At 31.1% G+C, this 26,640-nt stretch overlaps 1 protein-coding gene across 2 annotated transcripts in view; it reads right to left on the bottom strand.

Moving 5' to 3' along the window:
- The window catches only part of NOVA1 (NOVA alternative splicing regulator 1), a 154,347-nt gene that overhangs the window by 13,881 nt on the left and 113,826 nt on the right, over nt 1–26,640 (bottom strand). For both annotated transcript variants that reach the window (XM_047796325.1, XM_047796326.1), the window contains 2 exons: nt 24,547–24,713; nt 14,028–14,099 (listed from right to left, as the gene is read on the bottom strand). In XM_047796325.1, the coding sequence (XP_047652281.1) occupies nt 14,028–14,099; nt 24,547–24,713 (239 nt within the window). The remainder of the gene's footprint in view (nt 1–14,027; nt 14,100–24,546; nt 24,714–26,640) is intronic.

Raw genomic sequence — 26,640 nt, 5'->3', positions numbered from 1 at the left:
GTCATCACCATCCATGTGTCAATTTATCAAAGAGATCTTTGAAACTAGCTATTATTACTGTTACTTTAAACCCACTCTTCTTGGCTCAGCTCTTTCAGGGCATATATAGTAAGATGTTATGTTCACCATTCTTAATGCTGATTAATGAAATAACGGTATTTTAAATATCTGGGCTTTTTATATGAAAACTAATACTTTCACTTAGTATTTTAAACATTGTAATAGTCAATTTAAAAAGTGAAAAACAGCTTTGAACATGAAAGTAGGGGCTATGTTCATTGAAGCAGATGATGAAAAGGGGGTGAAAGGTAAGGCCAGAGGGAATCAAGAATTCTATTTTGAATATATTTAGTTTGAAATGCCTACCAAGCATCCAAGTGAAGATGTCAAGTAGGTGACTGGCTATGGGCCTGAAGATCAGAAGAAATTTGAGAGTTAATACAGAGATAGTATTTAAAGTCAGACAAATGGACAAAGTATTCTAGTGGAAACTAAAAGTGAACAAACACTTCACCAAAGAGTGAACCCCTAGTGTGTAGGACAAGAAAATATTTAACTTCTAAAATAACAACATTCGAAGTAGACCAGCAAAATTTATCACCAAATTAAACCAAATGTAAATGAGAGAATGGTTTATTAATTTCTTTATTTTAAACATTATTTAGCAGTGTATATTAGCTCTTGGAAATCACCTTGTAGAATTCGTTAAGTTATAAAATGAGCATAATCTTTAACTTAGTTTCTCTCCTTCTGTGATCCTTCTGGGAAATACTCCAAAACATGGGAAATATCATACACACAGAACAGTGTAAAGACACTATGTGAAACTATAAAATAATGTGGAAAATATCTATACAAAATTTAAAAATACATGTATTTGTAGAATTTGAATTAAACAGTATAAAATAAAATGCAGATAAAACTGAAATAAATAAAATAACAGATTTGGTTTCAGATGAGCTACTTTTTCCTTACTATATAAACCTTGCCTTAATTTTTAAAAAGCAATATAACAGAAGGAAATGGAAAAATTATCATCAACTTAGGCTGCTGAATAAATAAATTTTGCAAAAACAGAATAAACAATTGATTTAAAATAAATTTAGTACATTTCTGATTATTCATTGGACAGTTATTTACTGAATGCTAGGTAGTGTTCCAGATGGTGGAGCTACAGAGTTAAAAAGGATAAGATCTTGCTTTCATGAAGCTTCCAGTCATGTGGCATAATGAACATGATAAAATATTTAAAAGCGAATAAAATGAGTTGACAAGTGATAGAAAAGCAGATTTAGAAAGCATTTTTAAGTTTTAAAACAAGAACACTTTAAATAATAGTTTTAATAAATAAGAATCATGTAATTATGCCAAATGCCTGTTTAGGAAAACCGCAAAGTTAATTTAGGAATAGAAAGCTATTTAAAAGTCTGAGTTTGTTCACAGATAATTTAATATTCTATAATGTAAGCAAACCAATTTGAAAAGTTATTATTGAAAGTAAATGTCTCAACTATGTCTGAAAATTAATCTCTATTTAAACTTATGTAAGTTGGTAATTAATTATTAAGAAAACTTTCACAATTTGGGTTCTTTTACTTTTATAAGTAGTTGATTAAGCTGTATTTACCACTAAATTAAGTATTATTATTATTAGTTAATAACATATTGATGTGGTATATTTTTTCATGATTTAAAATATTATTAAAATCAAATTATAGTTGCTTGTAGGTATTTTATATTTGCTAATCAAGCTACTTCAACATTTTTTATATTTTACTTTCACCAACAGTTTTTCTGAAGGCAGTATTTTTTCAAAAATAATAGGTGTTTGCATTTCAGTATCTTACTAATAAAGGGAAGTTGATAATTTATTACTGAAAATGACTGTCATTAAGAAATAAAAATGTTCTGAATTATTATTATATTAATACTTGGAATAAGCAAACACATACTAACATATAAAAAGCTACAGAGTAATAACACCTGCAATTTAACAAAATGTATTAGTAGTCAAAAAACTAAGTTCTTTTCCTATATGTGGATTGAAACAGTTCACTTCTAATATTTAATGAATCACAAGTGAGAATACATTAATTTTATAACAATTATTTGGCTAAAAGCAATTTAAAGTTAGTGAATGAAAGAGATCATTTCCTTTTCCAAAAACTTTTTTTAAAAGAGTAATTGAAGGACTGTATTATCTAATTTAAGAAAAAAATAGCTAAACCAAAGACCACTAAAATAAATTACAAGGTACTAGGTTCAGAAGAAAAGACGAGAAAGACCAACCAGAATATTACCCAAATCAAAGACAAAAAAATTAGAAAAAACAATAAAGAGAAACAATTGTTTACAGTGAGCAGGAATCAAACTATTTAATCTGGCAAAACTCTTCTGACCTGAGAGAATATGTGAAGACATATTTTTAAGCATTTTAATTAAATTAATTAATTAATTAATTTTTGGCCATGCCCCTAGCATGAGGAAGTTCCCAGGCCAAGACTCGATCCAGTGCCACAGCAGTGACAGAACTGAACCTTAACCTGCTAGACCACAAGGGAACTCCTCTAAGCATTTGGAAAATGAAATTAAAATGTTGAAAATAAACTTGATAACTACCCAGTTCTCCAAATTTTTTTTCTTTGCTTTTTAGGGCTGCACCTGTGGCATATGGAAGTCCCCAGGCTAGGAGTCAAATCAGAGCTGCAGCTGCTGCCCTGTGCCACAGCCACAGCAACACAGGATCTGAGTTGCATCCGGGACCTTCAGCACAGCTGGAACGTAGGATCCTTAACCTACTGAGTGAGAGAGGCCAGGGATTGAACACGCATCCTCATGGATACTAGTCAGGTTCCTAACCCGCTGAGCCACAAAAGACACTGCCCAATTCTCCTATTTTATGTGTTTTCCATTTTATATGGCTTTATTTGAAAGATCAAAAAAAATCTGCTGAAGTGTGTATATATACACACATGGACCAAGACTAGTGCTGGTTACATAAAGGCATGTATAACTTGCCTCTGTCTTGAGAACACGCTGTGTGTGAGAACTACCAGGGCTATGATTGAAGGGAGAATGCTGATGAAACAAACCACCTTTACCAAATAGACAGTCAAGAAAGACATTGCAAATCTGCCTACTTACCAGCCAATACTAGACAAGGTACTATGCATTTTTACTAGTGCCTCAGCCATACATGAGACGTAAAATAAGGAACATTTCATATTTTAATAACTCTCTTTCCCTGAAGTGTACCAATCTGAAAACCTGAAAAGCCCTAGGCTTTCCATAACTACAAATATATCTTCATATGAAATCATACCTTTAGAGGAGATTTTGGAAGGTCACATAACCTAACCCGTTATTTACTTATCAAATGGTGTGTTATAATTCTAACCTGAAAATATTAATGGTGTGCTGCTTTTGGAAGTAATTCTTAACTTGCCCTTAGGGAGATTCTCTGATGCCCATTCCTGGGTATGAAGGACACACCATCCATAGAACAGCACACTAACAAACTCAGAAGTCTGCAGTGGAATGGGTATGGTTAGGAAGCTCTCCTCTAGCCCCTTGCCGTAATTTGTGGCAAGAATACTGCTAAACAATCTTAAAAAATACTAATGTAATCTGCATATGTAAATATCTCCAAAGTAAGAGAACCTCTAACTGTATTTGGTAATAGTCAAGAGACTACAATGCTATCTGAAAAGACAATCACTTTTTGTGTAATATTTCTTCTTAGATTTAAATTGTATTAATTAGTAAACCTTTACTATTCTCAGTGATAAAAGTAACACTTGCCCTTCAACTTGTATACAAATGAAGTAATTTTTCTTTAATTTAGTGTGTGTCAATATTCAAAGTGTGCTATTTCATTTTAAAAAGTCTGGAAGTTTGTGAAGAGATAGTACTATACACAATTACATAGCTATCATTTTTAATAAACTACTGTGCATTTTTCACATAGTAAATGGCATGCCCCAGATATCAAGAGGCTTCATGAAACATTTCTTTAACTCTTCAAATACAGATGCCTAAAGACATGCTAGCTCTATTAAATAAGAATCTCCACAGGAAATTTTGATGTGAGGCCAGAATTGAGAACCTTTGATATATTAATTAACAAAGAACAAAGAAAAAATTACAAATATTACATAATCATTTAATTTGGCATAACTTTAACTATAAAACAACTGCCATATCCTTTGGCAGTTAATAAGTGTCTCTTCTAGTCTTGAAGCCTCTCTTGTGACCCTTCTTGGCATTCCTCAAAAAACATCCCCAAACTAGGAAATATATGTTCAAATAGATATCTAATGTAGAAGAAAGTCCAATCTTTGTCAATCTTTTGGAAAGTTCTCACTTTACATTCCTTAAAACATTGCATGTATCACAAGTGAAGTCATTATTTTTTTCATCTTGTTTTATATTCTTTCAGTTAACATTTTAAAAACAAAACAGAAATATGAAAAGTTAATAATGTTCATATTCCTTGTCATCACCCTGATGATATATGAATACAAGATACTTTTTGACTATTGAAAATAAGGCCCTGTATTTCTTAGTAACTTAACTTTCTTTAGTTACTATATTATGGACACTATTCTAGTCCAATTTATATGGCTCTAACTCATTATTTTTAATAGCTTTGCTGCATAATATTCTGTAATGCCATATTTATTCAACTACCTTTTTAAAGATTGCTTTCCAACTTTTGCCACTGTGAATGATACTGCAATATATGTCTTTGTTTTAGTATTTTTTATATTGTTTTTATATTTCTATGTATTGGGGTATCACATCCTACTGGGTAGATTCTCAATAGCTATGTTATAGCATTTCTTAACGTCGACGGTGTATGAGAATGATCATTTCCCATATCCTTGCCAGTACTTTTAATTTATAAACATGCACAGACACAGATTAATTTCTGTATACCTCTATGTGTATTATCACACACATAAAACTGTCTATCTGGTAAAAAATATAATCCTGTGAGGTTGACTCAAATTTTTATGACAACTAGTAAGGATAAACATACTTTCATACGTTTACTGGATATTTCCTTTTCCACGTTCAATAATTTCCCTTTTATAATCTTTACCTATTTTTTTTTCTCCTGAGTTTTGTTTTAGTATCAGTCTAGGAGTCCTCTGTATAGAAAAGTTTTGAATTCATTGTCATATGTCTTCAACATATTTTTTCCAAGGATATCATCTTTTGCTTATTAATGGTATATTCTACTATATCAAAATATAAAATACTTATATATTTAAATGTTTTGACCTATTCTTTTATGTTTTAGATTTCTTTCTCACTAAGTCATCCTTACTTTATTTGACACACTATAATTTTATCAAATATCCTTACAGTTTCAATCTCTAATGCATTAAGATTTACTTTTACGTATTGTACAAGGTGGAGGTCAAATTTATTTTCTTTCAGGTGGATAGTCAAGTATGCCAAAACCATTTATTAAATAAAAAAGCCTTTTTGAAAATGAATAAAATTACAGTTAAATATTACCCTGGACTAGGCAGTGTTCTAAGTTCTTTTTATGTACAGATTCATTTAAGAATCATGACAACCTTAATAAGGTAGGCACTGTTATCATTCATTTTACAATGAGAAAACACATGGTGAAGTTAAGGATGTTTCCATCAATTGGAAATTAGGAAGTGGCAAATTTAATTGCAGTTTTCTTTCTTGTTGTTGTTTGTTTGTTTGTTTTTGCTTTTTAGGGGTGCACCTGTGGCATAGGGAAGATCCCAGGTTAGGGTTCTAATCGAAGCTGCAGCTGTGGGCCTGAGTCAGTCACAGCAACTCGGGATTCGAGCCACATCTGCCACCTACACCACAGCTCAAGGCAACACCAGATCCTTAACCCACTGAGTGAGGCCAGGGATCAAACCTGCATCCTCATGGTTACTAGTCAGGTTTGTAACCCACTGAGCCACTACGGGAACTCCAGGATTACAGTTTTCTTAATCCCTAAATTACACTACCTTTTAAATGTACGAGTGAATACAGTAAGTTCTCATATATGCTTGGATCTATTTCTGAAATCTCCTTTGTGTTTCACTGACCAATTACATTTGCTTGTGTTAATACAAAATTGCTTTTATGATGATAGGTTTAGAGTAAGTATAGTAATATTGAGTGAGGTACTTAATCTTATATATGTATTATTATCTTGGTAACTATTTTATTAGTTATTGTAATTCTCATGCATTTACTTTTCTTGAATATTAAAATCATCTTGTCTTCTTTTACTCTCCCATAAATCTGGAAAAAATGGAATAAAATGAAAACTGCAATAGATTAAAAGGATTGATAGTTCTATTATATTAAATATTCCCTTCCAAAATTATTGTTGTCTATTTATTAAGGGAATGTTTTATGTTCTAATATGAAAATTTCACATTCTTTTAATATGGATTCTGTGTTTTGGTTTAATTTATTCCTAGGAATTTCTGAAGATTTTGATATGCATGCATCCTACATTGAGCCATAAGAAATTCCACTCAAATATCAGCAATGTAAGGTTCATCCCAACAGTAATAAGTAAATCTAATGTGCATAAGAGTCAATAAATTCATTTAAAAAGAACATTTGAATTTCACACATTTTACAGGACTTTCTTAAATACACTTCTAAAGAACTCTAACCTCGCATGACGCACGACACTGAAGGAAATAAAAATTAATTTTTATATTTTGTTGGAGAATTATGAAAATATCTGAGATAAGAGCCTGATTTTTTTTTCTGCAAACTGCTCCCCCCCAAAAAGCAAAAGAACTTTCAAACTGCTCTGAATGCTATAAAGAGTAAAACAGAAGTCCATCAAAGAAAGCTTTATCCCTTTAACTTAACCTCTTTATACAATCAAAAGTATTCCCTTTCCTACTGGTTTACATTTTTTAGAGCGCTTCTATCCAAGATTTCATTCGAAAAAGAGATTTTCAAAAATAAAAAATGAGTTTTAAAACATAGAGCCTATAAGCCTTCCAAAAAATATGTCATTCAACAAATATTGAGAACCTATAACACTACATGATAATACTTCTAATATATCAAAGAATAAAACAAAGATCTTTGTTCTCATGTAACTTACTTTCTAGGAAAGCAAGACTGACAATACATGATAAATTTAAAACCCAAAATAAATAGTATTCTATAAGGCAATGGAAAAATAATATAGCAATATAAAGGGAATGAGGAGAACTAGGAGAAGGGGCGGGCCAGGTTGCAATGTCATGGTCAGGTATACCTTTCTCAATAGGTTATTGAGAAGGAGAATTATGAACAAAGATTGATGGCTATAAAGTTGTTAGCCAAGCATATCTCTGAGATAAAAGAATTTCATGCAGAGAGGCAAGAGCATGCCTAGAGCATGCTTAATGTCTGCAAGGAAACACAAGCAAGTGAATTTGGCTGAGGGAGAGTAAGGAGGCAAGTTGTAGGAAATGAAGTGAAAGTGGTAATATGGTAAGTGCCAGATTTGGTAAATTAGTGGATGTTATCTTGGGGATACTGGCTGTCACGGAGTGCAACTGTAAACTATCACAGATATAGGTAAAGAAATTTTTTAAAAACTGACAATTTTTTTTTGGCTACACCCATGGCATGTGGAAGTTCCCAGGCCAGAGATCAAACCCACACCACAGCAGTGACCCCTGCCACAGCAGTGACAATATCAGATCCTTAACCACTGAGCCACCAGGAACTCCAAAAACCAATGAGTATTCTAAAAGAAATATTCAGTCTGTTCAGTGGAAACAGACTTTGGGGAGAAAATGTACACGAAAGGGAAAACTACATGAAGGCTACTGTAATAATTCAGGCTTGGGCTAGGGCAGCAGTAGATGTAATGAGAAATGGTCAATATTCTCTCTATATTTTAATGATAGAGTCAACACTACTTCTTATAGGAACTGGACGTAGGTATGAAAGAAAAGAGATGAAGACCAATCTAAGATTTCTGATTTGAGCAAGTAGATGTATGGAATTGCTTCAACTGAGATGGTAAAGGTATTAGGTGGATCAGGTTTGGGGTATTTTTTTGAGTTCCGAATTAAAGATGTCCCTTTGATATGCAAGTGGAAATGCTGAGTGGGAAACTGAATATAGTCTGTAGTTTCACTCTGAGATCTAGGTTAGAGATAAATGTGAACCTAAGTTACATGGAATCTGAATATTATAAAATTTTAGGGGACATCTTTGGGAAATACTACATTTAAAATTATAAACATAAAATTAGGTGGTGGTCCTAGTAATAAGCCTGTGCAAGATGAGGAATCTTAAGGCTTAAGCTTCATTGGTTCATAGTAAACCTGTCTCTCACTGGAAACATAAATTTTGCATGTCAGAATATAGAAGCCCAGGTATCAGGAGGAGAAAGTATATACCCAGAAGGAGTTTCAAGTACTAAGACCTGGATCACTCCAACATTTAGAAAGGATGAGGGGAAGACAAAGCAAAGGATTTTGAGATGAAGTACAAGGCATGATACTGGAGGAAAACCAAGGGTGTCCAATTATATTCTGGAAGCCAAGTAAAGAAAGTATACCAAGAAAGTGAAAGCGATAAATTATACAAACACTGATGATAGGTCAGATTACATGTGGACTGAGAAAAGACAAGTGGAATTAGCTATGTGGTCATCACTGATGTCCCTAGCAAACACTGTTTTGGTAGAATGGTGGAGGCAAAAACCTGACAGGAGTGAATTTAAGAAAAAAATGGGAAGGAGTCCCTGCCATGAGGCAGTGGGTTAAAAATCCAACTGCAGCAGCTTGAGTCACTGCAGAGGTGCAGGTTTGACTCCCAGCACAGTGCAGTGGGTTAAAGGACCCAGTGTTGCTGAAGCTGTGGTGTAGGTCACAGCTGTGGCTTGGATTTAATCCCTGGTCCAGGAACTTCATATGCCATGAGTGCAGCCATAAAATTTAAAAAAAGAAAAGAGGACAGAAATTGGAAAAAAGAAAGTAAAGACTTTTGTGAGCTTTGATACAAAGAGATATAAGAAATAGAACATTAGGTGGTAAGGGAAGTGGGATTCAATTTTGTTTCTGGAGCTCCCTGGTGGCCTCATGGTTAAAGATATGGCATTGTCACTGCTGTGTCTAGGGTTCAATCCTTGACCCAGAACTTCTGCATGTATGAACACAGCAAAAAATAAAAAATCTAAAATAAAAATAGTTCTCTTTTGTCCTTTAAAGTGGGGGAAAACAATTTATGTATCCTATGGGAATGATCCTACAGAGATAAAAAACTTGATAGATAAAGGAAATAGAAAGCAGAACTTCTGAAGACACATCCTTGAGTAAAGCAAAATAATGAGGTTTAATGTGCAAATGAAATGACTGGTTTTAGATAGGAGCAAGGGAAGTTTATCAATAATAATAGATGAGAGGAAGAATATGTGGGTATAAATGGCATTGATATGACTCTGTGGAAGTTTTCGTCTGACTGCTCCCATTTCTCTCAGTGAAATAGGAAGAAAGGTCATCAGCCAGAAGCGAGGATGGAGTAAGAGCTATCTGGGTCAATTCTCAGGTGGCCCCAAGATCTCTGCTTCCCTGGCATTATACTTTGTAAAATGCCCTCCATTTAAATGTGAGTGGAAACTGTGATGTGATTCTAATCAACAGAATATGGCAAAGGGATGGAATGGCACTACTCTGATAAAGTTATATTGTGTGGCAAAGGAGGTGAGAAATCATTCTGTGTTTAGGCTCAATAAGATCCCATCTTGCTAGCACACACTGGAGAGATTTTCTTGCTGGCTCTGCAAGAAGCAAATAGCCCAAATGAAATGCCTGTAGAGATTGTCACACAGAGGGAACCTGAGCAGCCGCTAGAATCTGAGCTTCTCCTCTTGCCAACAGCCAGTGAGAAGTCAGGATACTCAGTCATACAGCTTCAAAAAACTGAATCAACCTGGATGATGAACTTAAATCAGATTAGTCTCCAGTCAATCTTCTGGATGAGAACACACCCCAGTCAATACTTTGATTGCTGTCCTGTGAGAGTATAAGCAGATGACTCAGCTAACAGTGCCTGGACTCTTCTTCATCCATAAAAACTATAAAATGATAAAGGTGTGCTGTTTAAGCAAATAAATTTGTGGTAATCTGCTATAGAGCAACAGAAAATTAATACAAGGGTTGAAAGAACAGAACTTATGAAATAGTCATCTAGAGAGTAAAAAAAAAAAAAAATGACTGGGCTTATGACTGCCTGACAGAATTAAGGGTTCATTTGAGATCTATGGTCATGAAATCAAAGAGGGACCAGAGTTTTATTTTTGTTTCTCTGTAACTATAGCAAGGGTGCTATATATGAGTTAACCTATTTTCATTTGTTTCATATATTTTGATAGATAATTTCAGATTTACTGGTACATAAATAAATATTTATGAAGCATATATTTCTGAATTATCCTTTTTATTCTTTTCTTTTCTTAAATTTGAGAAGAATCCCAGGAGAGCTAACAATCAGGAACCTAAAATTAAGACTGGAATTTAATTTTTGACATCATTGACTGATTATCAAAACCATTTTGTTGAATTACTATTGAGGTAACTTAGAAATGATCAAATCCAAATGATTCTGGCTTTTTATCTTTTTAAAGTTTGAAAATACTAATTAAAGAATCTAATTCTATTTATATCTTTATATTTGCTTCTTATTTAAATTTCCACGTGTGAAAAATGACAAACTTGTACAGTGCAATATGCAGCGCATGCAAAGAAGTGTAAGTTATAAAAATATTAGCCCTACTAACTTTTCTTTAATAGGGAAATAATAGTAACTTATTAGTTAACAAATAACTTAGTACTCTGACTAGAGAACAAAATAACTGTAATTTATCTTAAAAAGCATACACTTTTGATTACAGAAATATTATAGCATTGAAAAAGCAATATTAGTATCATAATCTTTCTTTAAGGATAAAGTTCAGTTTTATTAAGCTGTTTTAAGCTATATTTCTTGCCATCTTAAAGAATAATATTTTTCATTATCATTTGAAATAAATTTTAGAAAAAAATATCTAAATAAACAAAACCCTAACATTTATATGGTGAATAGTACATTCTAGAATAGTACCATTCTAAGAATAGTTAATGAATTTATTATCTGAATCTCACAGAAGGGGAAACAGGCCCAATTTATTCAGCAAGGGGCAGAGCAAGGATTTAATCATAGGCAATTTGGCTCCAGTCCGGACTTTTAATCACCTTTCTATAAGAATTCTCATATGACAGTCCTTTAGTTTTCCAGGGGGAAATCATTACAGATCCATAACACTACAGTTATAGTCTGTCAGACTTATCTGAGAAAAGTCTGATCTGTGGAAACATGAGGGTAGGAAAGTAAAATTTGGCATGTACTGAAATATTATAATCATTTTTAAAAGAACAGAAAATAGTTGTAAATGTTAAAGTTGCAGATAATACTTATTCATTAATGTATTTTCTGTGAGTTTTATTTTTGGGTTTTCTAAATATTAATAGTCCCTTACTTCCTTATATCACATTATTTTATAACACAAACTATTCTGGAAAGAAAACTCAGTCATAACTCATGTGGCCATTATTGATGAAAATAACACAAATAGTTTTCTAAATGTGCTTTACACTGGTTTATGAAAATTCACATGGAAAGTTTACAGTTACTTTTAACAGGGTATCAGACTAGCTATAATACAAACAACAATTTGAAATATAAAATGGAATAATTCTCTGGCTTTAAAACCATTTCTGCCAGTTATATAATTGGAGACATATCTGCTAAATTTCTGGGTAAGAATAAACTAAACTTAAACCAGAAGTGAAAGTTATATTTCTATAGATTTAAAAGCCTTTTAAAGTACGAGAGTTAAGATGATCACTTTAGAACTCATTTTTCTATCTTGGTTATTCTTAAGATGTAAGTCAATATAGTAAAGCTGAATTAATTAAGACTATCCACAAGAAACAACTGTGAACTATCTAAAGACTGAATGAACAACAAAAACCAAATTATCTTCTCTCTTACAACATTAATAGAATCTACTGGGAAATACTATAGGGAATGAAATAATTACAAACTACTAATAACAGGAAGATGAAAGATAACTACAATTCCTTCAGTGAATTTAAGGATTTTGTTTTGTTCTTTTATATCTTGCCTCATGTTATCCAGGAGATATCAAGCTTGTTTGTATGAGGACAGAAGAAAACAAAGTATAAACAACATATATTTAACAAATGTAACTGAAAAGAGTGGTCAGAGTATAAAACAACAAACGACTTGTTATTTCAAATGATAGAAATACTAGATTTTACAGAGGTGGAGGTAGTAACACATCTAGAGGGTAAAAATATTAAATTTCAACAAATAATCTTTTAAAGAAATTATTTTATAAAAATGCACCTTCACATAAAAAATGAAAGAAAATGCAAATCTAACTCAAAAGACAAAATTATTGAGATGGTTTTTCTTTCCAGACTCAGGATTTTTTACTTTTTATGTTGTGAAGAATCATTGGTTTTGTTTTTATTACTGCTATACTCATTTGCCTTCTTTTTATTTGGAAAAGAATGATGAAGTATGAAAGAAACATTAAAAACATAAAGTCAGCTGTTTTCACAATATTTTTCTATATATATATATATATAATTAAACTTCATATAGGAGATAAGGTATGAGTGAAAATGTATATACAATTTTTAACTTCATGCTTCACTAATATAAGCTCGGTTCTCACTTTATGTAGTACCATCACCTTCAAAGAGAAGTGCTAAGTTTCATCACTAGAGATGTGCACTTTTTTAACAAATTTATTAGGGCTAAAATTTGAGCATTATAAAGTATTTTTGTTTGAAGGAAACATGACTGCATAAAATAAAAATCAAGCTCTTATTATAGAATAACAGCCTAAATTTTTGTTTTGTTTTTGAGTTATTCAAAATTTTTTCTTGAGGTTGCAAAAGTGCTAGAATTGATAAATGAGCAAAATAATTCTGATAGCCTTATATTAGATCATATTCAAAAACCACATTTAATATATTTAGCAAAAATAGTTCAGTTAATTTATTAACCACCTATATGAAAATATATTAAAAATAAGCTCTTATTTAATATTTAAATAATCCCATGAGGGCTTATACTGGTAAAAAAGTAGAAATATTAAAGAAAATAACATTTCTCACCTAAATGAAGCTCAACTCAGACAAAATGAAAATGTGTTTAATCATTTTAATAAATATAATTTTGAACATTTGTCATGTTAAAGTACAGCAAGGCTCTGTATTACATAAAATATTTTAGATGATTTCCTGAAATGTGCCAAAATAACTACATTTTAGAAGAATGTCCTACAAATGTTCAGTACCAAAACAAACATCAAATCAAACTAAGGTATATTTCTAATTGCAAAGTTTGCCACTGCAGCAAATAAAATGCTACTATTAAATTGTAAGAAATACCATTTTCTGAGTTGTTAAATAACATTAAAATTATCACAAATACCAATTTTCAGCTACTTTTAGAATGCTAGAAATGCTTTTCATTGAAAGTTTAAAATTGTTACACAGTAAGGCATATCTGAAATAAAAAATAACTAAAAATGCACTCACATTTAAAGATACACCTTTGCTCAATAAGTCATATTTATGCATTTATTTTTACATATATGATATTCTTAACTTATATACCAAGAACCCTAGGGGGAAACAGAAAGGGAGAGTATAAACACCAACTCAATAAATAACCCCTAGAGCTCCATAAAGTTGTAATTTTAAGGGGAAGTTCCAAAATTCTAGTAGTCTACCATCTGAATATATTTTTGTTATCTAAAGCTAAAAATGCATATAAATTTTCAGGAATAATTGCTATTTCTTTCCCAGGTTTCTGGAATCTGACCATGGTGCACATATGTGAATGAAAGAATACATCCTTAACCCACCATTATCTTTTTCTCCAGTATGCAGGCAATCACCCGTGAAAAGTATGGTGTAGATGACAGGATGATACTGTACCTGATTAGCTCTGGAGGTGGTCATGGGATCAGATGGAGAGGACTTGGTGGTAGTTGGGGAAGATGGCAATGTCTGGGAATAAAGCAGTTCAGGAGCAAATCAACCTTTATAAGCCTTAAACTGATTATTTAAACAAAACAAAATAAAATAAAATGTAATAGAACGAGAACAAAATCCTATGAACAAATTTTTCTCCTATTCATTCAAATTTAATGGATTTAAGATCAATTAAGTAACTAACGCATGTAAATATGCATGCATAAGCATGTAAAAATAAATTCATGACTTGAAATCATGATGGTGACTGATAAAAATTCACATGAGTATTAAAGGTATCCTGACCATATTCATGAATAGTAGTCTCTTTTCTTTCCCTCTTGTTTTCTTGGGGGAAAAGAGATCTCAAACAAAAATTCAGGAAATTTAATGAGTAAAACTGAAAGTCATTTTCCTATCAATGAATACAGTCGGGGATTGAAAGAAGTGGTGAAATGAGGTTTACTTTGGCATAAAAGTATCCACCTACTTAATATGTTGAACATCACCAACAAGTTGATTCCACATGAATTTAGGGTTCCATACTTAAAAGCAATTAAATTTGCAGTTCTGAGTTCTTAATATCACATTATCTTCTAAAATATTAATTTTAATAAATTTAGAGCCCGTCTGAAAATGTAAACATTAACCTCATATTAATAAACAAGTAACTAACAGCAGTTTAACAAATTGCCAAAATAATTTATCATTTATGCTAAACACTAAACATTTATATAGATGAGGGGTATAATAGATTGTAGCATCATCAGCCTGTGTTGAAAATAAGCACAAAAAATTAGGAGTCAAATTTGTTGTTCATTTCATTTCTAAACCATATACATACTATATGCTACATATAAGATACATCATATGAAACCATAATATACTTGTTGAACAATGCATTAAGATAGTTTTAAAACATCTCATGTCTAACAGAATAACCTTAAAGTGTGTATAAGATACTAAGATTTTATCTTTTTTAAAAGCTATATTTTTACCCAGCAAATAGCATCACTTAAGTAGCACCCTCAATATATAATATTTCTTAACAGATAAAATGGGGTAGTTTTATAGTATAGGCAAAATTCCATATGGATATTATGTTTTATATTAATACATATCCATCAAAATTACTCATATATGAGCAAAAGCATAACTTTAAAGGTTCAGCAATGTCAGGAAAAGCAGATGAAAACACTTAATACAGTTACATGTATGCATTTAATATTTCAAAAGCTCTAATTTGGTTAGAATAAAGCATTTAAGAGTAAAAGAAAGGATAAAAATTTCACAGGCTCTTGCTTAACTCACTGTTCTCAAGTAACAAAGTAAGACTGGTTCTAACATCAGATCATGTTTTAAATAGTCCACTCCTCTGCTGATTCTTAAATTAAAACCTAAGATACTTGGAAGAAAATTATACTTAATGTTGAGTCATACCAAGATTTTTGTTAAATCATATTTTAAAAGGGGAAAGAAGCTACATTCAGAAGTAAAACCTCATAAAAAATAAAAAAACCTTTGAATCCTCTGTTTTCTATTTTTGCTATTTGTAATAAATTCATTTTATAGTCATTTGTCCAGAGAGAGTTTCATTCTCAGTCATTAATAATTATCCTAATATCTTATTTTCCATGCAATTCTATGCAGAAACATATGCTATTGACTTTGCGTTACTCTATGTACCCCGAATTGAAGAGTAAAGGTTTTATTTTCCCACCTCTGGTTACAATTGCTACTGTACATATTTCAATGGAGTAGTTAAGATATCTTTAGTAATCACAGGTTAATTATGAGATCACTGACTAAATAGATGTGAAATAAATCTAGGGGCCATTTATTCCAATATAGGTTAGAATTCAAGTTCATTGACCTACAGAAGCATGAGGTTTGTGTGCTGGGCTCTTCTATTTCCATCAGGGTAAAATCAATTTGAAGTATCACAAGTTCATTATGACATCCATTATGCCCTGTACATGAATTTTCTTAAAATATTGCAAAGGACTATGTAATATCATGTGACTCAGAATTTGTGGTCACTCAGATTAATATTAACTTCTGTCAATTTACTTAATAACTTTCTTTTTACTTAGTTCATATATGAAATATTGGGCATATATTAATAATTTATACAACTTGTAGTCAATGTTGTCCTTAATTCTAATGCTGTTTCTCTCTCACAGAAATAAAAAGAATAATTCTAAATTTCTGGGACACAATATGTTTAAAGTCACTAAGGATTTTATTAAATACCATATTCTGATAAGTAAAAGTTTAACTTTTTTTTTCTTTTTAGGGCCTCACCCACGGCATATGGAGATTCCCAGGCTAGGGGTCTAATTGGAGCTACAGCTGCCGGCCTACACCACAGCCACAGCAATGACAGATCTGAGACATACACCACAGTTCATGGCAAAGCTGGATCCTTAACCCACTAAGCAAGGCCAGGGATCGAACCTGCAACCTCATGGTTCCTAGTCGGATTCGTTTCCACTGCACCATGACGGGAACTCCCAAAGTTTAATATTTTAAATAAAATGAGAGAAAATTATATAAATTTGAGCTTTAAGGGATAAGATTATTGAAATGTCATAGTAAATTGTAGCTAAATATATTTTCTTGCTTAAATTCCTAAAATTAATAAACATGTAATGAAGTAAAAAACATGATGAGTTATCTATTAGTTATCTATTAATCATATATTATGCTCAAACACAAAAGCCTCCCTCCTTTACAAATTTAACTTATGGCAATAACTAGAATCCAGAAAGTTTGCATTTCAGTTGTTTTTTAAAATATTAGTTGTAAAAATTGTTCTAATATATGGTAACTGTGAATACGTTAAAGTAAGGCCATTACTTTGAAATAGTCTATTAATTAGATTAAAAAACAGCTTTGATGGTTATTCTCAACCACACAAACAGAACAGAAAAATTCATAAGAAATACTTCAATGCATAATATATTTGTTTCTCTGGTATTCTATAAATACATTTATTCCTATTTACTATGCAGACTGAAAGTTTAAGTGGTTTCAAGAAAAAATCATTCAGTAAAATTTCCGATATATATCTTGACGGTGTAAGTAAATAAATATCTATATAGCAATAATATGTTAAAATATTTGTATAAATAACATTTAAAAAGGATATATACTGCTAAAAACTCTTTGTATACTTATCAGATAGTGATTATGAAGCACACAGGTATTTTTTCACAGAATTTTATCTTTAAATGTAAAAGTATAACATTTTTATTTATATAGCATGAATGTCTATTTAAGAATTCTGCCTTAAATGTCGAAGGCTGAATTACTGCAAAAAATTTTGAAGTAGTTTATAATTTTAAAATAGTGGATCCTTTGGAATATAAAGTAGCTTTTTTTAAAAAAAAATTCAGGATTTGTTAACAGTCAATCAAAAGTAAATTTTACTAGGTTTTTGGAAAATAAGAACTAAAATGTGATTACAAACTATGAAATGGATTCTTGTTAACAAGTGACAGTTTTAGAATATAATTATAAATAAACCCCATAATAAATAAACTTACCTTCAAGCAAATCTACAGTAACAGACTGTCGAGGTCTATTATATGCATAGCAAAATAGCAATGAATGACAAATTTCAAATGTAATTTGGAATCTATTATAGCTAATTGAGTGACATTACTCAAGTAATCATCTTCCCAAACCTCTGCTTTGAGTTCTATTAAATAAATATGAATACTGCTCTATAAAAAAATTAATAAACTATTTAAATATGTGATTGTCATCTCTAGTTTCACATCCTGACAAGTATCCTACCCTTCTCCCAATGTTTGAAATATATGGAACCGCATAGCCCTAATACAAACTCATGTTCAATTTCTAAAAGGTCTTTTCCAATTGATTCCTACTCCATAGCTTGCTTTCCTTATAATTGCTATTCTAATCTTTATCCTTCTCTCCAACCATTGAATCCCATGTGTATTATCTACCTTTCAATTGATAGTTTTTAATCACTTGAAAGAAATCATAATTTTCAAAAATAAGCCTACTTATCTACAAATGACTATTTCAACCTCTTCAGCTTTTAAAGCCACTTTTCCCCCCCATATTCTCATTCTTTTCACAGCAGACAAAATCACGATCTCCCACTCAGACTTCCTACTCTTCATGGGTTAGGACCTTAACACCCTAGACTGTTATCTTTCCATCACTCCTATGTCATTTTGTTCCCTTTAATAATCTTATCTGTATATGGCATCTACAATTTCTCTACAATTTCAAGATTCTTTTTATTCTTTAACACAAGCCATTCACTCTTGAGTTGCAGGGGTTATGTGAGTCTCTTACCTAACTTGTATTTTTCTCCTTTATACTCCAAATTTCAAGTCAGCAGTTTCCACATTTCACATCATTTTTTTTCTTTTTACATAACCAAGCTCTTTATCTTTATGAAATAATATTGCTAAGAAATAATGACTCTGATCTCAGTATACAATTGAAACTAACTTTTTAAATCTTCAGTGTTTTCCCATCAAAAAATAGTTACCCTCAAATTCTTCTTTGGCTATATGATCCTTTTACCCTCTTTCCTTATACTTCCCTTATTTTCTTACAGGGAGTATTACTAATTTCCTTTTTATTTTTATGCTTAATAAATAAGGAGTACTTCTAAGCACCAGGCATAGATCTACTCAGTTAATACTCAAAATATCCTTAGGAAATAGATGATTATTACTTTCCCCATGTTATAGGTAAGATGCTGAGATACACTGAAGCAAAACAGCTTGTCCAAATGTTTACAACTGGTAAATTAAAGAGCTAGGATGAACCCTGTCAGCTCTGTTTCACTTAACCACCATACTATAAAGCTTCTCTTTTTTTTTAGTAACTGATTCTTTATCTCATTTGTTTGCTTTTTTTCTCTCCTACAGTGAAGGTGTTAGTGAAATTATCACCTGTACTGCGATTAAGGATCTATATTTTCAGTTTTAAACTCTCACTTACGCTTCAGTCAAAGACTACTTCAAGGAAAAAAAATCTACCTACAATTTATTCAACTTTCCTGAAACAAATATACAAAAAATGTTACCTCAAATAGGTGCCTGACTAAAATCCACTAGATGCTTTCTAGAATTCAGTATTTTGCTAGGTTCAAAACCATATATAGTCACTTTTTATTCTTTCCTCACCATTTTAGAAATAGAATCAAATGTCTCAAAGTCTTAAAGATTCCACTTTGAAATATCTTTCAATTTTAAGCATTTGTCTAAACCACCAAAGGAGATTATGTTCTTCTTCTTGTTCCCAAAATATTGCCTAGTCTCTTAACTTCACCCTGAAATAAAACTTTCTATTTCCAATGAGGTTCTCTTCTTGGAAATGCTTATTCAAGACTCTGAAAAGTACCAGAGAGAGAAATGTATTGGATTTTGTTTTATCAGCATTACGCAAACTTTGAGGCCATATAGTTCAGTGTTAAGATCAATCACCAGTTACATATCCCTGGGTAAGTTACTCAATTCCTCCAAGCATCAGCTTCTATAAGTAAAACATGGACTCAGTGCTCTATTATGTGCCTCCGAGGAATTTTGTGAGGATGACTGAAAGGTGATAACACATGCGAAATGCATGGCACAACTGCCAGCATAGAAACAGAATAAGCACTATATAGCATTTTTGCCACTATTACTGATCCTTCATTCTCTACCACAATTTTTTTTTTCCTGACCAAGATTAACATCTCCTGGGTTTGGTAGTATTACTTAAAAGAAGTTTTTTAAAAAATCTTATAAACCTTTATATCTAAAGATCTGCATAGTAGGTCACATAGTAGTTGTCATAAGCCTTTTTTTCTCCTACCAGTAGCTGTTCCTACAAATACTCTGAGAATCTGTGTGGATTTTTATCATGGAAGCAAACAAAGGGTAAAGGGGCCTCCTTTTTGTTTCCCCCACAACTTTCCAGGGAAATTAAAAGGGCTCTTTTGGGAAATATTAGGAAGAATCCATAGCCTATAGGATGCCCCTTGGCCAGACATCCAAGACTCTCTGCCACCCGGTTCCACCCAACTTCATGTAACATTATTTCTCTAGACTACAACACCCACATCCACTTCAAGAAAATCTCTTTATTATTCAACAATTATGATATCTTTTTCCTCAAACCCATATTGCATCATATGCCTAAAATAACCTTTTTTTCTTCTTTTTTATCCTCTAATTAGGCAATTTATGTACAATCTTCAAGGTCTGATTCAAGTCTTCACCTATTTCACAAGACCAAATGTTACTCTAGCCTACATTTCTTTCACACTCCTCTGAACTTTTATAGCACATTGTTTATATTGTAGTTTTGGTGAGTAAATACAGTATTATACTTTTATTAGTTATTTTAAACATTTATTATCTCTCACAAACTAGTTTGACAGAGCAAGGACTATAATTTAATATATTTCACAATTTGCTAAGAAGGCATTCAATACATTTATGATTGAATGAATAATGAATAAATTATGTGCTAATTTTGCCAATTTTTCACAATGAAAGTAAAATTCTTTGAGCTAAATGAAATTTTTGGTATCTTAATTTTTTAAATATAAAACAATGATTTAAATGTCTTTAACCATTTCTTAATGTAGCTCTTTTAAAAAAATACATTTGAAAAAATGCATTTGAGTCAAAAAGAAAGAGATGTTGAAATTGTGTAATAGACAAATGCTATTAATACTACTGATATGTTGTTTCTACCATGTTTTAGAGTTCATTATATTGACTCATAAGGTATAAATAACAATACTTTGAGGGGGATTTGAGGGACTTACAAGAGGAAGAATTTGAAAAATCCCATGAGGAAAAAAAAGTAAAAAATACAAAATTCAGAACATAAAAGGTAGAAATGAAAATATGTATACCAAAAAATCTGGGCTAAGACATGCTCCAGGAATGAGTTCAGAGCTTCAGTCAATAAAGATCATTGAATGTCTCTGCCATTTGTGTGTCCTGAAAATAAGACATAGAATGTTCTTATGTTGCAATTAATATGTTTAATTTTGGTTTATTGGCTCTTGCTGCATATCTGTTCCTCAGTACACTGACTTGTGAAACAAGCACAGTGGTATTATGTACCTTATGATAATCTAATATTTAGGCTATAGAACAGAGGTTATATACTTTTATTATTCAATAAATATTATTATTATTGTCATTGTGAATACATAAAACATTGGAGTCCCTCTATATTAGCAAATAAATATTTGATTTAAATAAAACAAACAAAAAAGCACATTTGAGAATAAAGAACAGAATAGTTCACAACATCTAATAGCTAAAGTTGGATGTAAGGCTGTCATGCTAGATTTCATCATTCTTCTATATGAAAGACTTGTGAGACCAGTATGTACTGCTTTCCTAAGAAATTACACTTGGTTAAGAATTCAGTCAATGATGTTTCAGTTGAGGAGTATATTCTGGTTCCTGCAATTTGCAATTTAGTCAATAACCAATTGTTATCTAGATTACATAATTCAGAGATTAATATTCTATAAAAGTCATAATATATGGTATAAAATTATCCTTTTTTTTTCTTTTTTTTTGTCACAGCATGTAGAATTTCCTGGGCCAGGGATCAAACCCCTACCACAGCAGTAACGAGAGCCACTGCAGTAACAATGCTGGATCCTTAACCTTCTAAGCCACTAAGGAACTCTAAAAGTTATAAATTTTTATTTGTTTAAAACTAACTCTGACTTCCTATTTTAAGTCCAAGTTACACAGAAATTATTCTTTAGTAAGCAAAATCTTAAATTAACCATAAAAACAATAAACAGTAAATATGTAGTAACAAACATTAAGAATATAAAATTTCCTTAATGTTTGTTATTATATATCCAACATTAATTCATTTCTATGCAGAAATTACATTTTCCAGCTCCAGTAATTTTTAAAACTCTATTTTACTCTTTGTGTAACTGTAACTAGAAGAAAAAGCTAAAAAAATGCTTTAAAGAAATTATTTTAAAGACTACCTTCAGGACTGCGGCCCAAAGGGAATGTAAATGTTATTAGCTAAGGGAAAGACTACCATTTTAAAGAAATTTTATTATGATTCTATGTACTAAAATATAAATCATATATAAACATTACATAAAATATATTTTTAATCTATTCTAGTATTAAATGATTTATTTTAGATATAATTATTTTCTACTGGATTACCAACATAATTTTTCAGAAATAAAATCATGGTCATTTAAATTTATACTTGACTATTTAGACAATGATCCAAAAAAAGTATTATACTGTAAAAGAGGATCCCTAGAAAGTTAGAGAACCCCAAATTTAGAACATAAATAACTCTGCTGAACTACAGTATCTTGGAAATACGCTCATCTCTCCTCTGGATTTTTTCAAGTAAATTTTTCAAATATTTTACTTACAAGAAACTTTAAGTATTAAATATATTGCCCTATTATATTTAGTGTACTTTCAATAAAAATTTTAAAATGATACTCTATTTCACATTATGATTATGAAATATTAATAACAATTTTAATTTCATGAATATCTACAAAGCTTTCAAATGAAGGCAAATACACAAAATTCAATCACTATTATTTTTTTCACCAATTATCTTGAATTTAGAAAACATTATCTGAACAAGTCAAATAAAAATAGAAATGAATCAGATATTTTAAAATACTAGTTTTCATAAATCTGTACTGCCACTGGATATATGACAACCTATAAATCTCATATTGCCATAGACAAAATTAACATTTTTAACAATGACTCATAGACTGTTATTTGATGGAACTAGGTATATATATTCTAAAAATAATAAACATTCATTCATATCATTGTCCTGAATGTATTGTCAATGATCTAGTATAGTACTCTAAGTATACTTTATGTTTTACCTTAAAAAAAAAAACAAGGTATTCACTGATATTCCTAAATGTTTGAACTTACAAGTTACAAAAGAAAAAGGAGAAGTAATAGGCTGGATTAAGGCAGAAAAATCAATAGACCCTACACTTTAGTACCAATTCTGCAAATTCTTAGCCCCAGGTGATTTTAACTAAGAGGTCTTTAAACTCATACTTTTTGAATTTAGATAAAGTCATTGTACTACTTCCAAGGCATCAGTTTTTAAATCATTTTCTGTATTCACTTAGCATAGATAAACACTTCAAAATTGAAAGGTCTGTGAAGAATACAAATATCTACTGATGTTTAGAACTTCAAAATATTTACATTCTGCTGTGTATAAATTAAAAGGTACTTCCTTGAAAAGTTATAAAAGGTTATAAACTGAACCATTTTGACACTGACAAAGAGTTTAAAAGAAATGGTTTTATATGGAATAATAGTCACCTACTCATGATTTAAACATGGAAGGACTTTTTAAAATGATAATCAAAATAATATTGAATATTAGCCTATAATTTGATAATATATTACCTAATTATTAATTTCTACATCTGCATTTGACCAGTCTTATATTTATATATGTATATAAATGAATTATATTTCATAACACTGTCTGATGTAAAATATTTTTTCAATTCAGAAACATGAAATTAATAAGATTTTGAGCTACTTTCAAATTTATTACAATGAACATAAATATTCTGTAACTTAAATACTCTGAGAATTAATGAATAATACATTTCTTTTGAAACAGTCTATTGATAATATCACAAAATAAGAAGCTAGTTATAAAAGGACAAATGCAGAAACAATCATTATAAACACAAAGCATCAAATAAATTTGATGATTTAAAAGTGATTAAGGGGATGAATCCACCATATTTAATATTAAAGAATGTCTTTTTTCTCTGACATTATGTCAGCCATTATTCAGCCTTAAAAACTCACATTGTCTTTTTTCAAATAAAATTTTTTTACAGAAAAGCCCACACATTAAAAATGAACAGTGGCCCTTTATGGCATATATATAAATACTACACAATTTATACAGAACATAACAGCTGATTTGTAACAAAGGACTGTTTGCTAGATACAAAAATTTACTTATACATATTTGTTGACTAAAAAACTGCTGAACATGCAATTAAATTAACAAAACAGGAGTTATGCATAATAACTACACTGAAGACTAAAAATATTTCTAAAAATATGCTGTTAGGAATTGTTTTAATTTTTACACTTTATTTTAAAAGTGATATAATTTTAAATAGATTAAATTCCTACAAAATGATCAAATTTGTATCTAATTTTTTTAAAGGTCACCACAAAAGAAATGAGTCACATAATTGCTCCTCAGTATAACACTAATAAATGAGAAATTCAATCAATCAATAAATCAACTGATCAATTAAAGAAGAGACTCTGATAGTCTTTAAATAAATAAATGACAACACATGTTTTAAATATTCTTATGGAAAAAAATTTCATATGCTAAAAAATACAGCTTCTTTAATATGGAATTCATACTACACTGCGGATTTTTGTCTTTGATTTCCCAACTAAACACTCACTTGTTTGATGCGATCTGGGTTAACGGTGGTCTGGGGTTGTAGAATGCTGACTGGTTCTGTCTTGGCCACATTTTGGGGCATTTCCCGAATTTTTTCTGCAATGAATCCATGAACTGCATTCAGTGCTTCAACTGTTCCCTGGATCAAGCACACTCGTTCAGTAGTACCTGTGAATAAAAGATTAATTTTCAGAAAACTTCCCTTTTTACTTTATATTTTTTTCAAAAAGCTATAAAAAGGATGATATACTAATGCCAATAAAATAATGTAAAATGTAGACTCTCAAAAAGGGCTAGCAGAGCCAGAAATCTTTAGAAGTTTTGAATGTATCATTCATTTACTGACATAACCAATACTTACTGAGCACTTATAAAAGAACTTAGGGTTAGAAACTGGCAATACACAGATAAAGATTTATGCATCCAGCTTTTAAAGAGCATACTCTTAGGAGTGAAAAATAGGCATTAAGGCAGACAATTAGAGGATACTATAATACGACACATAATGGAAGTATCCACATAGAAGGCACACATGGACGGTCTACAGTAAAAAGAGCATTTTTACATTGGTGAAAAGGGATCTTAGAAAGTTTACCTAGTAGGTAAATTTCTGAATTTTTACCACCCTTCATTCACTTACGCAGTTCTTCTTTTAATCACAACAACAATGCCATCTGACATTTTATATTTGTTTATTTTTTAATTTTTCTCTTAGAAGGCAAGCTCTAAGAGGACACTGAATTAGTCTATTCTGTTTTGTGCTGTAGTCTCCCCAAAGCTTAGAGCAGTCCTTGGCACATAATAGGTAATGATAAATATTTATTGGATAAATGAATCAACGCTGCCTTTATTGATTATGCAATTTTAATAAGATAGAGTATCATAATTAAAAAATTAAACTATTTTAATTTGAAATTCATGAATAATTGATAAAGATATTAATAGTATTTACTTCAGATCTAATGAACAAAATGTAGACATATGATGTGAGACATGACTAAAATGAAATTTTATGAAAATGAAATGAAAACCCATTTTATACTTCATAGGTATATCTGAAGGCAATAAAAATAAATGATTGGTTTTGCAGACTATTTTGAGCCTCACTGCAGCAGCCTGATATTAAACTGTAATCTTCTACTCAGCAGTCCAACACAATAAACCTATAAACTTTTCAGAAGTAAGTATTCCTTAACTAAACACTTATTAACAAGTCAAAAGAATGGTTTTCACCTTACAAAATATTTTTAACCAATATGAAAACTTTCAAGTATTTAAAACATTTCCTTTTTGTGCTACAGTTTCAAAATTCTAAGCCATTCTACAAAATATTCTTAAAGTGCATTCTGAAGGAGAAAAGTGTGAAACTACACACATTAAAAAAATTGCAGGGAGTTCCCGTCGTGGCGCAGTGGTTAACGAATCCGACTAGGAACCATGAGGTTGCGGGTTCGATCCCTGCCCTTGCTCAGTGGGTTGAGGATCCGGCGTTGCCGTGAGCTGTGGTGTAGGTCGCAGACGCGGCTCGGATCCCGCGTTGCTGTAGCTCTGGCGTAGGCTGGCGGCTACAGCTCCGATTAGACCCCTAGCCTGGGAACCTCCCATATGCCGTAGGAGTGGCCCAAGAAATGGCAAAAAGACAAAAAAAAAAAAAAATTCCAGGGCATTTATACTGCTTTAAGAATTAACTGCCATATAAATCATTTTTCTAGTAGTCTTAAATTTTTAAAAGAATAGTAAAAGATTACCATTCTTACCATTAGAAAAGAGACTTACGATCACAAGAATTTGGAGCAGAAATTAAATAATATATATGAATATACCTAAATTAAATTTTCCTGTTTTAAACAATGAAGATGCAGGTTTATGAAAAGCTGCATTTCCTAATTTGTACAAAATATTTCAATAGACAGCGAGGATGTCTTTCAACTGTATGGGTGGAGAGAGTCTGAAAATCATGGCATGAGTTTGAAAGCTGAATATTTCCTGTTTCTCCTAATCAGCTTTTCTCATCCTTGTCTATCCTGATGTATCTCTGCTTCTATTCTTGGGTAAAATGATCTAGTTTATAGGGACATCCCTAGGGAGTCTTTAC

Source organism: Phacochoerus africanus, chromosome 9 (genome assembly GCF_016906955.1).
Source record: "Phacochoerus africanus isolate WHEZ1 chromosome 9, ROS_Pafr_v1, whole genome shotgun sequence".
Classification (NCBI taxonomy): Eukaryota; Metazoa; Chordata; class Mammalia; order Artiodactyla; family Suidae; genus Phacochoerus; species Phacochoerus africanus.
The sequence above is the reverse complement of the archived record's forward strand: the minus strand, read 5'-3'. Positions and strand labels throughout refer to the sequence as shown.